At 35.6% G+C, this 12,993-nt stretch overlaps 1 protein-coding gene across 1 annotated transcript in view; it reads left to right on the top strand.

Annotated features, from left to right (window-relative positions):
- The window catches only part of MAP2 (microtubule associated protein 2), a 275,625-nt gene that overhangs the window by 253,306 nt on the left and 9,326 nt on the right, over window positions 1-12,993 (top strand). Inside the window, exon 16 of the mRNA XM_077771035.1 lies at window positions 11,131-11,223. Coding sequence (XP_077627161.1) covers window positions 11,131-11,223 — 93 coding nt within the window. The remainder of the gene's footprint in view (window positions 1-11,130; window positions 11,224-12,993) is intronic.

The raw sequence follows: 12,993 nt of genomic DNA, 5'->3' as shown, positions 1-12,993 counted from the left end.
AGTTAATGGTTATGGTTCATTGCCAAGAGTTTGGACCTTCTCTGAAAAATCTAGCTTAGAAAATATTACGAAAATTACATGACATATCCATTCCTTCTGGTTATTTTCGGGTAAAAATGGATTTGACCATACAGGAGAATTTTTCCGTTAATTGCCTAGCAGATCTTTTCCGAATGTATGTCTATTGCCTTGTGGACTTTAGTTTAAAAGATTAAAATTACATTTCTGATACGAATTTGAGTGTTCTAGTTTAGATCCTAGCTGTGACCTCATCTCTCTTTTAAGGATTCCACTTTTATCTTCTTTCCTCTTTGATGATTTTCTATGACATCTTCTACCATTTCCCCATTTTCACTCCAAAACCAGAATGGTTCACCGACTTCCTTCTCTGGCTGCCCATGCTTACAAATTGCAAAGAGTACACATTCATGTTGGTAATAAATAGGCAATTCTGCATAGTTCTGATTAATGAGACTGTTATAGTAGAACTTCTATTTAAGATTAATTGTATTGAATAGAAATATTAGCAAAGCTCTATCTATTAAGTCTTAACTCCAGCTCCAGCACAAACATTCACATTTTTACTAGCCAGGGGCCTTTAAGTTCTGCCTTGACCTGAACTTTGCTTTTATACTGTTTGTTGAGATGAAGCAATTAGCTTGGAAGGATACAATACAAATATCACTTCTTATTTTCTTTGTAATATTGATCTCCCTATGGGATAGCTTGACTTTTCTTGTCATTAAAGAGATAAAATACCCATCCTCGAGAGAAAGAAAGAAAGCATCATTTCCTTTGTACATCAACAAATGTGTAATGCCCTCTCAACATCCCCAAAAGCCTTTCTTTTAACTTCAGTATTCTTTTCTGCCTCTCTTTATTCTGTCTCTTATATTTTCTGCCACTAATTTTTGGTATCCTTCTTTCATCCCAAAGAAAATATATTTTCAGGCAGGTTTAGAAGAAAGATCTTGCCAAAATGTGAAGCTATTAAGAACTCTTACTGCTGAAACAAAAACTCAATATTGCTCCTTCCTTTAGCACAAAACTTAATTGCTGTCTCACTGTGATTCCGTTCCACAAAGCCCAAAGAATTATGAAAAATCATCCAAAGAGTTGGGGGAGAGAGGGCAAGGGAGGTGCTCAGTATGCCCTCTGCAGAATGATAACATTCTCTAATAATAAAATCATCAACAAACGCTTTTTCATAAAAAGATGTTATTAAAATAGGAGCTGCAAGAATTTTTTTTAAACAAAACAAAACAAAAAACTAATTCTACCAAATTTGATCCTGGAATTCCGTAAATCTCATAGTATTCTTGCATTCCTCAGAGTTTTACACACCTCAGAAAATGAAATATTTTGAGCCTTTAGGAAATACCCAAATGCCGTATTATACAGCATTTATAATATTTATATTTTATATTTAGATGTAAATAATAGTTGAATAAAATCAATTTAGTACCAATTTGAAAGTATCATTTTGGTTTTCCGTGAGATATCTATTAAAATACAATTACTATTAAGTATATTTAGAATTAATTCTCTTTCTATGAGTATCCTTTTGTTTTGTATTTTCCTTATCTAAATGTGGGGTTTACTTGTTTATATTCTAGAAAATATTGATACTTAAAAGAATATGTTTCTTCTTAGAATCATAAGGGAATATAAATCATCTCCTGAAAGTAAATATTTTCCTGAAAGTAAAAAGAAAATGTAATTAAAATGGAATAATTATTGACATAATTTGACATGAAAATTCTACACATGACTCCTCAAGGTAGTGATTCTCAGCTTTGCCAGAATCACTAAGGTTAAGCCAGTCCAAAAAATATGAACACTTCATCTTTCTGCTTCTTTACCATATCTGATTGTGAATATTTTTATGTCTAATTAATTGATTTCTACTATACTTGATAATTCATAAAACTGACATAAAGATGTCTCATTCTCTTGAATTCAACTAAAATGGCCTTAGAGATTATTGTAATTAAGGGTTAGTAAAGACCTATGACACAAAAATTACAGAATAAAAATAGCCTCAAACTCATGGTGTCCTTTGAAGAAAATCTCTGCTTTCATAAGGCAAGTATTAACCTGCCATGAAATTATCCTATCTCAGCTGCAGATGACTTGGAAAAAAATCCACAACAGTGGAGTTATGAAGCAACTTTTGTTGGAGAAGTAGGAGGTATTTCCTCACCAAGATAAGAAACAGATGGAAGATACTTGCCTTTTATTTGGTGATAGATGGTATAATGTGTTTAAATTGGAGGGGGAAATGAATTGGAAAATTGAGGTGCACTGCATTTGAACTGTCTTGGTAGGAAAAATACATCACTTAACATTTTAACAGTGTTAAAACATAAGCTTCAAGAAATCTTTTTCTTTGAGGCTTAAGAGCCTCAAATACAAGGAGTGAGGAGAGATTCTTTTTCTGTCCATATTAAACTGGAGGTTTTGAATGGATGTTTGGAGTGTCCACTTAATAGAATGAGTAGGAAAATTTTTTTATGTTAAAACATCTTAGAAATTGTCAGGATGATATGCTAAAGACCTTTGTTATCTGATCGAGGATTCATAAATGCACTCTCCCCGGGAGACTATAGCCAATAGCATTTTATTTCCAATTATAAATTGATAATCCTAGGATATTTGAATGGGTGGTGTTCAACTCAGGATGACTGAAGAGGACAGGACAATAGCAATACTTTCCATAGAATGCAAGTTTTGAAATAGAGATATGTTATTTATAGATATGGAGAAAAATAGTCACACTGTTATTAATAAATAAGGGAGGAAATTTATAGATGTAACCTTAATTCTTCTACACAGGCTCTATTGTTGTAAAATCTAAAGGGGTTATATTGTAAGCAAATGATTTCATTTTCAAAGCTATATTATTGTTGTTTTAATATTTGTATAATCGTTAGGAAATGGGAGGGGAAATATGTAATAAAAATATACATGTCTTGGGAATTCAACAATGTTCCAAGTTGGGAAGCTTTATTATTGGCCTGAATTTGAGCATGTATTGCTCTTCCATATGTATAGGTTGTGTGCTTACATTTACTGTCACTTCTGTTAAAAGTCCAATTGTGTATTGGAAGAGAGGCTTAGCTCTGTGGCTCAGTTCAGTGAAGCAAATCAATGCATAATGGAATAGATAAACTAGCCGAAGATGTGAGGAGCTTTACAGAAAGCAATAATGTTAATCTTTCCAGCTAAAACACAAATTCATTCTACGGGAAAGAACATACCCAATCCTAGATTCACTGTAGATTATGACCTTGGTTAATTTAACTCAAGGCTCAGGTAAGTATCAGATAAGGCTCAGGTAAGGTATCTTAGTGTATTAACTTGAAACTATTTCAGTGTAGTTAGCTCCCTATTCTACATGAAATCTAAATCCAGATTTTAGATGAGCAGTGTTAGCTTTTTAAGAACACAGCTGCTTGATTTAAATGGAAGTAGGAAAATAAACAGTTTCTCTAAATGCATGGCATAAAAAACTTAGGCAAGAACTCAGTGAATGGTACTTTTATCTTTTCCATCAATGGATCAGCTTTTTTATAGGTACTTTGATTTATGTGGAATACTTCTACATGTTTTAACAAGGTTCTTGTTTTTTCTCCAAAAGCCTTATGAAGATCAGTATACAAAGAACAATTTTTGTACCCTTGTCATAGTCAAAAGTTACTGATGGGGTGATTTCACAAAAACTATTTTCACTTATAGCTTTTTGGATAAGATGGTTAGTTAGGTGGATCATAATCTCCATAAGGCCGTGTCTATGGATTTGACTGATTGTCTTATAGATTATATACTTCTCCTTCATTCATGGAACAGTCAGTCATTTTTAGGTCAGTTGTGTTAAAGATGGTGGCATCTTCAAGCAAGTCACTCCTGTGAAAGAAAAGAAGAGTACTTCTCTTTTATGTAAAGAATCTTGTAGAACATGATTATTACCTTCCCAGTCAGTGTTGCCCTAGCATCTTTTTAAAAACTTTATTTAGAGGAGCACCTGGGTACCTCAGTTGGTTAAGCAGCCAACTCTTGATTTTGGCTCAGGTCATGATCTCACGGTTCATGAGATTTGAGCCCCGCATTGGACTCAGCACAGAGCCTGCTTGGGATTTTCTCTCTCCCTCTTTCTCCCCCTTTCCCCTATTCTCTCACTCTCTCTCTCTCTCCCTCTCAAAATCAATAAACAAACTTTAAAAAAGAAGAAACTTTTGTATAGAAACAACAAAATGCATTTCTTTTTGTAGCACCATTCTTTTACTGTATTTGCACCATCTTGATGTGGCACCATCTCATTTAAGCAGACTGTGAGGTCACCTTAATCTCTCAAATGCATAGTTCTACTTAAGAGATTGATAGCATTTTTCCATTATAGTTCATCAAAAATATTCACTTAGCTATTCTAATAAATTCCTTAAGTATGCGCCACAAAAGGATGCTAAACTTGAGTAAAAAATCAGCGCTTCTGAAATGTAATTGGGAAAGAGGGAGCACTAGAGAGGGGAAAAGGAGGGAATGGGATGAGGGAAATGCAGACAGGAACATTTTTTATATTTTCTTATAAAGTTTTAGGTGTTAATCTTGAGACTTTTTTGGGTCTTTCACATCTAATTTGAATAAGTTGCTTTTAGTTTTATATTCAAGGAGAAAATAGAATTAATGCTGGAGGCAAGCAATAAATTATACTGAAACAGGTTTTTTTTTCTCATTCTGTCAAATTATGATGGCCACCCTTGCGAAGGGTCTACTGAGTGCTATTAACATATAAGTAAATTTATAAATTATAAACTAAAAAAGAATTAAAAGTTATTTAGATTTATTCCTTATTCACATTGGATATTATTTCATTGAACATTTATTAAAACTCTGATGGGTACTGTATGACAAATGAGGAAAGAGACATGTCTCTATGATCTAGGCAGAAAAGAAGTGCCTTTTCTTTTTTATCATTTCTTATCTTCCCTTAGCTGTGTTGCCCTTATGTAATTTAAAGTTCTTTCCAAGACATTTCTTTCTATCTCATTGGGCTACAAATAAGTACTAAATAAGAAAAGCAGTAAAGTACCCCATAAGCTTTAAAATACTGTCAACCCAGCATGAAAAAAAAAAACAACAACTATTCACTGACACTATATTATACTGACAAGGGTGTGTGTGTGTGTGTGTGTGTGTGTGTGTGTTTGAAAGTCAACGTTATCTCAAAACAAAAGCTCCTTGATATCATGGACTTTTGTAAAAGAACTTTTTATGTCTTTATGTAAAAGAACTTTTATAACTATAATTCAAGTATCTTTTGTAGGGTAATGAAAAATTTGGGAGCTACTCTTCATTTTAAATATTAATTATTTAAACTCTGCAAAAATAATTATTACAAGTTGAGACCTATAGAGTCCTTTTTTTGTTTGCTATTTATTTACAAGCCAAGCAAGGACATGGGAACAACCTTGAATCTCAAATTATTTTCAAACAACTGAACAAACTCTTTAAAATTTTTTAATGTTTATGCATTATTTGAGAGAGAGAGAGACAGAGCATGAGCTGGGGATGGGCAGAGAGGTAGAGAGACAAAGATTCTGAGCTGTCAGCACAGAGCCTGATGCGAGGCTTGAATCACAAACTGCAAGACCATGACTTGAGCCAAAGTCAGATGCTTAACTGACTGACCTATCCAGGTTCCCCCTGAACAAACCCTTTAAAACTTATTGCCTTTACTTGGTGCACCATTCCTGAAAAGTTCTTAAAAATTTAAACTGAAGAAAAAAATGTAATGCTAGTGCTTAACAATGAGGTTAATGCCTAAACTCACTGTCTGTTCCACCAAACATTTCTTTACAAATTTTTCAGTATTATTTATTTACTTCCAGGTTTTTTATATAATTCCGTTTTTTTTTTTTTTTGCTGTGTGGCATAACCTGCATAGAAGAATTGGGCTGACATCTTCATGGGCCCCTCCAGTTTATCCTTTTCCTTTAGAGCTCTGTACAATTGTATTTTGTGATATAAATTGTTATTTCTATTTAAATGTGTACTCTATTGCTTATATTTGACACATCAAATTTTGAAGAAGTTAATGGTCAGTGTAGGCAGAGTTAAAATTTGAAATAGAGGGGCGTCTGGGTGGCTCAGTGGGTTGAGTTAACAGCTTTGGATTTCAGCTCAGGTCATGATCCCAGGGTTGTGGGATCAAGCCCTAAGTCAGGTTCCATGCTGAGCATGGAGCCTGCTTAAGATTCTCTCTTTCTCTCTCTCTGCTCCTCTCCCCTGCTTGCTCTCTCTCTCTCTCTCTCTCCAAATTAAAAAGAAAAGAGGCCTTGCAATTTGGTAAATAAATAAATAAAATTTGAAATAGACTACAAAGTCTACATGCATTTTAATCCAAGCACAGGGTTGTTAACAAATGAGTCTTTGAAAAACATCATCTGTTCCAGAGAACTTTCATTCTTCCGAAACATCTGAGGTAGTCATTTTTTTGATGTTTACTATTTATTTTGAGAGAGGGGTGGGGCAGAGAGAGAGGGAGGGAGAGGGAATTGCAAGCAGTCTCCATGCTCAGTACGGAGCTCCACACGGGGCTTAAACTCTTGGCAGTGAGATCATGACCTGAGCCGAAACCAAGAGTCCAATGCTTAACTGACTGAGTCACCCAGGCTCCCTACCCATTTTTTTTTTAAGTTTTAATGTTTTTATTTATTTGTGAGAGAGAGAGAGAGAGAGAGAGAGACAGCGTGAGCAGGACAGGGTCAGAGAGAGAGGAAGATACAGAATCTGAAGCAGGCTCCAGGCTCTGAGCTAGCTGTCAGCACAGAGCCCAACACGGAGCTCAAACCCACGAACTGTGAGATCATGACCTGAGCCAAAGTCTGACACCTAACTGACTGAGCCACCCAGGCGACCCTCCCCCTTTGTTTTAGTACATAATACTGCAGGGCCTTAAATAGGTTAGATAAATCATCTTCGTTAAAATAAAATACTATGGAATGGGAAATACTTTTGAGAGAGAGAGAGAAGTGTTTTTCTAATGCAAGGACAAGGAAAAGCTTTATTTTAAGCACTCCTGAGAAATAATGTAAAGCCAAAGGAAAAGCTTAATCTCCTGTAAAGTTGAAGGGAAATTAATTGTCACTGACCACTACCCTTTCAAAAGAAAAAAAGAAAATCATTCTTTATAAAACAACATTAGAAGGAGAAATAAAGAAGTGATAAAGCAATTGAGGATTATACCCAGCTAGAGGTTGTCTGTACAGCCTGGCACTAATGTGTAAGAGAGCCAAGAACAGAATCCAAACTCTTGAACTCCCAGTTAGCCTCCATATCTTCCTATCTTGAGCTGCATGTGGATCTTTTGATAAAGAAAGCAGCATCAGAGAGTGTCAAATTTAAAAAACTCAAAATCCCATTGCTTAAGACATGCAAGTTGACCTGGTGATTAATGCTTCTGGTTTATAAGTTGTTTTACTAAAAACTATAACCTAGGATTGTATTTTCTTACATTTTACATATTTCCTATTTCCAACGAAGCTCTAGTAGGAGAAATTTGTTCTTGCCTACAGACATATCCTACATTTTGTCTTCCTGTTCTTTCTTAAAGCAACCTCATGGGGGGGGGGGAGGGAGTGTATTTCTCTAAAGGAGTATTTAAATGTTTATGCGGAGAGAGTACAGTGGCATATCATTTCAACTGAATCATCATTACAAAACCCAACTAGAGTCATACCAGGAATATCCAGAAAGTCACTACACTGTTCTTCCCTAACATGGTGGAGGAAGATAGAATTAGTAAAAACTAAAATAAAATAATTCTGATTAGTTATTCAATTACATTAGCCTATTCTTTTTAACTCTTTTTCTTATATGACTCTTACATGAATGAAAAGTCAACAATGAATGCAAGCAAGTCACCAACCTTTGTGCATAAGACTGAAATCCTTTTTTGCCAGCTTCTCATGAGAGGGATTGAAGGCTGATTGTTGAAGAATGATGAGTTCCAGACTCACCTTGGGATGAGGCATTCTAGCAACAGATGATAACATAAAGAAAGCATGGGAATAAATTTCAAAATGTAAACAAGAGCCTTAATGTATGGAATGTAACACTGTCTATCCAAAATGGAAAATTTTGAGAAGCAGGCTCAAAAATCAGAATTTTGAGAACCTGATTGCCTACCTAGGAAGTTTTGATGTATTTAATAGGAAATAGAGATTTTGGGAAAATTTTGAATAAGGCAGAGCTTTAGAAAGATGATTCAGTTAATTGAAATAATACACTTCCCTTCCACTATAAAGTATACAGAAAAAAAGATTGTCACTCTTTCAAATTATTCTATTTTGCATTAATAGTGCAAGTAAAAATTTTGACTGAAAGAAATTGACAAAAAGATAAAGTGTGGTTTAGAGTTAACCTTGCATAATGATTATTCAAATATTTTTCCTCCATATCATGAATATAGAAAATTAGTTCATCAAGTAGAAGTTTGTTATATATATCTAGACTGTCTCTGAGGTGTTAAAATAATTTTCCCTTGATATATAGGAAAACAAAAGCTCAATGGAAATTCCTTCCACAAAAAAGTTACTTTTACTTAGACCAATCCATAGAGCACAGAGAGTTAAAATTTTACTCTCTGATTTAAAAAAACAAAACTAATCTGGAATAAAGCTTTCTCCTTCACAGCAGCTATTTTCTATTTTATGGAATGATTTCTGAGAACTGCTGGTATTTGTGGAATTAACTCACTGAGGTGTTATTTGTAAATGATCCCAGAGTTCTTTGCCATGAACTATTTTGTAATTTTGTTAAAGCATAAGTGTGCATTACATGGACTAGGTGGGTGCAAGTTGTCAAGCTGGAACATAAATTTTACTGAGTATCAAGCATCCAGTGCCCAAAGTGATTTTGTTTCTGTCTATTCAACTGTTAAGCAAAATGGTGAATGTCATAGTCTGCCTTATTTTTAACAAAAGCAATATACTCTGAAGCTATTCCAAATATGGAAATATGTAAAGAACGTGCCATTATTGGATATCAAAGGTCTACTTCATCTTAAGAATAAAACAGACATAGGTTGGGAAAGTCTACTATCGAAAAAGACCACCTAGTTATTTCACTAGAAAAGCTATTATTCTCTAGAAAATTTGATGAAAATCAACAGAAGTCAGGCTTTAAGTTTTAGGATTTTAAGATATAAACTGTCTTTAAATAATGCTAGCAAGGTGCCCCATTTAGGTTTGAATCATTTGTTTTGGAAATCATAAAAATTGCCAGTTGATTAAATGTTAGAGTCAAACAGATTCATGCAACTAAAATTGGACTTTCCATTTTTGCAACGAGTGAATCAGATTTAACATTTGGTTTTTGATCACTTGGTAATGACTCACTTGATTGGTATTCTAGTGATCTCTAAATTAAAATTTGCAAATGAAATATGAGACCCTGTATATCTATAAGGATTAGGAAAAATGGCTTAGATGAATTCTGTTTCATGGTCAAAATAATTAGATACTCATAGAGGATAATTAAAAGTATTATTATTTGAAATAATAAAATGATTTGCTTTCTACAAATAATTTATCTATGAGGTTTGAAATATAATGGCCCTTGTTGACAAAGTTATTTGCGTCTACATCTTATGTGAAATTCTTAGCATGCAACTACACTTACTGTTAGACACAGACTCTGTGGTATTCCCCCCTTCTTTTTAAATTGGAATTTTTATCATGCCCTAAAGAGTAGCCTAGTCATCATGTTTTCTGAATTCAGATTTTGACAAGAGGCCCTTCCCTTGGGCAGCCGATAAGAGCTGTCAATGATATTTCCCTGTAAGCGACAAGCTCTCTTGTCAGTGTTATGCAGGAACTGCAGTTTAAGCTTTCTCTAGTTAAAAATAGTCAAGATTCATTGTCAACTTGAATTTTTTACTCTGTTTTGCAAATACCAAAAGATGTGATACCATTCTTGGAGAGGGCTGTATATCTGGGATATATGTATTTAGCTTTTTTAAAAAAGGGACAAACTGTCCCCTAAAGCATTGAAAACATAATTTCTCTTTAGCTATTGAAGGGACACCGGGAGAGTGGTAGAAGTAGCCAAAGTAAAATTAAAGAAACAAACAACAAAAATAAATCTTTTTTCCCTGCTTACATTATTCATGTGCTCTCCAAAACATGCAAAGACACATGGGAGAAGTCACAAGAGCTATTACTTTACACATTACATTCCACCACAGTAATATCTGTCCAGATATAGATTTGCTATTGTTCTTTAGATGAATACTGGACTTCCTTAAAATAGAAATAAAACCCCTAACCTCAAATCTGTTGGACCTAATGAAGGCCTGGATTACCTCTACATGGCCTAGTAGTGTAAGTCAGCTAACTAATGGTCCTTGGTTTGCTTCCCTCTAAAAATGGAAAGAATGCTTCCACACCAGTCATCCAAGGGTTAGGGCTGTTGATGAGCAGCTGTCAGAGAGAGGCCTCTCATAGGACCACTGAGCCAAACCTCAAGGCAGTAGTGAAGCCCTTTCATCAGAGGAGGCCATGAGACTCCTTGCTGACCCTCTTGGGAAAGCAAGGGTTCTTCCACTGGATGCACAAGAACCCTCATCTATGGCATTCAGCCCAACCAGTCATGAACCTCACCTGTGCTATGTTAACCACTAATACAGTCAAATGTACCAGGTAATTTATAATTGTGATGAATGACATTGTAGGATTGAAGGGGGTAGGACATCAACTATGCTGAATTACACTACTGGACCTTTCATAGAGTAGACCTGAGTCCCAGTGCTGCCCACAGTATCAGGTGCTTCCCCATCACAGATGACCCAAGTTTTATTTTTCTATTCTTCTAATCATTTCCAGATTACACATGCCTACAACTTGGATATCTAAAATTCTTGAGCATTTGGCCCTTGAGGATTCAGGGGAATAGGGGCTCATATTGGTATGATAGATCTGTTCTTCGGTTCCAGTGTTAGTTTTTTTCTCTTAAATGATTATGTAGGTGGAAGGAAGTTTGGAGCCTCTTTGGCACTGATCCATTCTGGCTCCCTATACCCAACATACTGAAAGAAAAATGCACGGTGAAGTTACCTCCAATTCCTTTTAGGTTAGGATTTTAAACAAGAAGATCGATTTTAGCAAGGTTCAATCCAGATGTGGTTCCAAGGATAACATCAAACATTCTGCTGGGGGCGGAAATGTAAGTAGAAGCTTCTATTAGAAAGCTATCCTGATTGTGTGGAGCCATCTGCCCAGCCAGCACACTGTCTCTTTTTCTGCCTTCCTCCCAATACACACTCCCCTTCTTGTTGCTGCTCCACATGTGCCTTGGTCTGGGAGCTTGTCACCCTTGTATTTTTGCTGGTGGACTTCCCATCCTTCCCAGTAAGGCCATTACCAAATTTCTTTCTTTGAATTGATGAATAAAACCTTAATGGACCACACCATGGTTTTCAGGGAGATGGCAAACCCACCTCACTTGCCAATTTTGTTTGCTGGCCTTTGGCTTCAAGGTGTATCCTCATGCTATCTCTACTCCCCAACAGAAGTCAGCTGGACACACATGTTTATAGTTCCATTTAAATTACTCTTGAGGCAAAGACTGATACAGGTACCTAAAGTGTATTATGTCAATCCTTTGTGCATCACTATCCATGAGAGTTAGGAAATCATTGGCAATAATGCAAAACTAGTGAAGCACAGTTCATGTGTCATTCAAAGTCCCAATATAAGCTTTGTCTTGATGAGATTTTTTTCTGTGTCTTGAATTGAGTGGAAATAATATCATTTGAGAGGAAGGGAAAGATAAATCCATTTTTCTCAAATGTAGTTGAGGCAGAGGCAAACCCAAGGTATGGTAAGCATGGTTCTTCACAAAATAAGAATAATAAAAAAAGGTGAGCCAGGCAGACTCTCTGTTCTACAGATCCTGTTGCCTAAACCTCAGATTCTGGTCATCTGTTGACTCAAGTAATTTATAGTGTCAAGTCCAGAATTCTCATCTGTTTAATAACTCTTGGCTTATTGCCCCTCAGCTGTGCAGAGATGGAGTCAAGCAGTGAAAGGGGACAAATAAGTGCCTTCTACCAGAAGCTGTCACCTCTTGCTTGAACTAGTTCCACTGAGCATGAAAATGTCAGTCATAGGAAGTCCATAGAAAGGTTTGCTGGGCTCCTTTAAGGGTGCTGGGCCAAGCCTCAGGATCAGTATTTACATTGACATGGTTGCCCACCTCCCTGTGTCCTAACTGTAAGTGCCAACCATGTGATACTCTCACAGAAACAGTCTCAGTCCTGGGAAATAACTGGAGGGTATCAAAGAGTGACCCCTATCTTCTACTGCAGCCTTGCTGGTCCAAACAGCTAAGTGGCAAAGGATAAATGAGATAACTAAAAATCTCAAAGAAAGTGAGGGAGCTTCCAACCTCCAAAACAAAATTTCCTGTAGAGAAGAATCACATGTTCAAATATGCAGATTCCATGGCCTCATTACTGCAGTTGTCCAATTCAGTAATTCCTGTGTACATCTGATGCAAATGGACAATGGCCCACATTTGGAAAAGCACTGTTTCTAACATGGGGAGAGGAAATAATTTCAATAAAATACGAGAAAAAATGTTGATAGCATTTTATAATTCAGCGTATGAGAAAAATTCCATTAGCCACGACATGACAATAATATTTTAGAAAGGCATGGTTACAGCTTTCTTCTTGTATTTTACAGCAATGGTGGTCTTCTTATATCTATGAGCAATGTTGGTCACTTTTATGTAAAAATCACTTTTTAAAAAATAATTCATCTGTTCACTTGCCTTTTTGCTTATGGGAAGGTTTAACACCATGTGGTTTCATTCTCTGAGTGAAAGCTTGCCTTATTAATCGAGGTGTTGCTATTCTCTTTTGGAACAATCTGTTTTCTACTAATAAAATCTTCTATTCTAGGATTTTCTTTCACTTTGGTCCTTCTCCCC

The sequence above is a fragment of the Crocuta crocuta genome, unplaced genomic scaffold (assembly GCF_008692635.1).
Source record: "Crocuta crocuta isolate KB4526 unplaced genomic scaffold, BGI_CrCroc_1.0 scaffold160, whole genome shotgun sequence".
Taxonomy (NCBI): Eukaryota; Metazoa; Chordata; class Mammalia; order Carnivora; family Hyaenidae; genus Crocuta; species Crocuta crocuta.
This window is presented reverse-complemented; position numbering and strand designations above follow the sequence as displayed.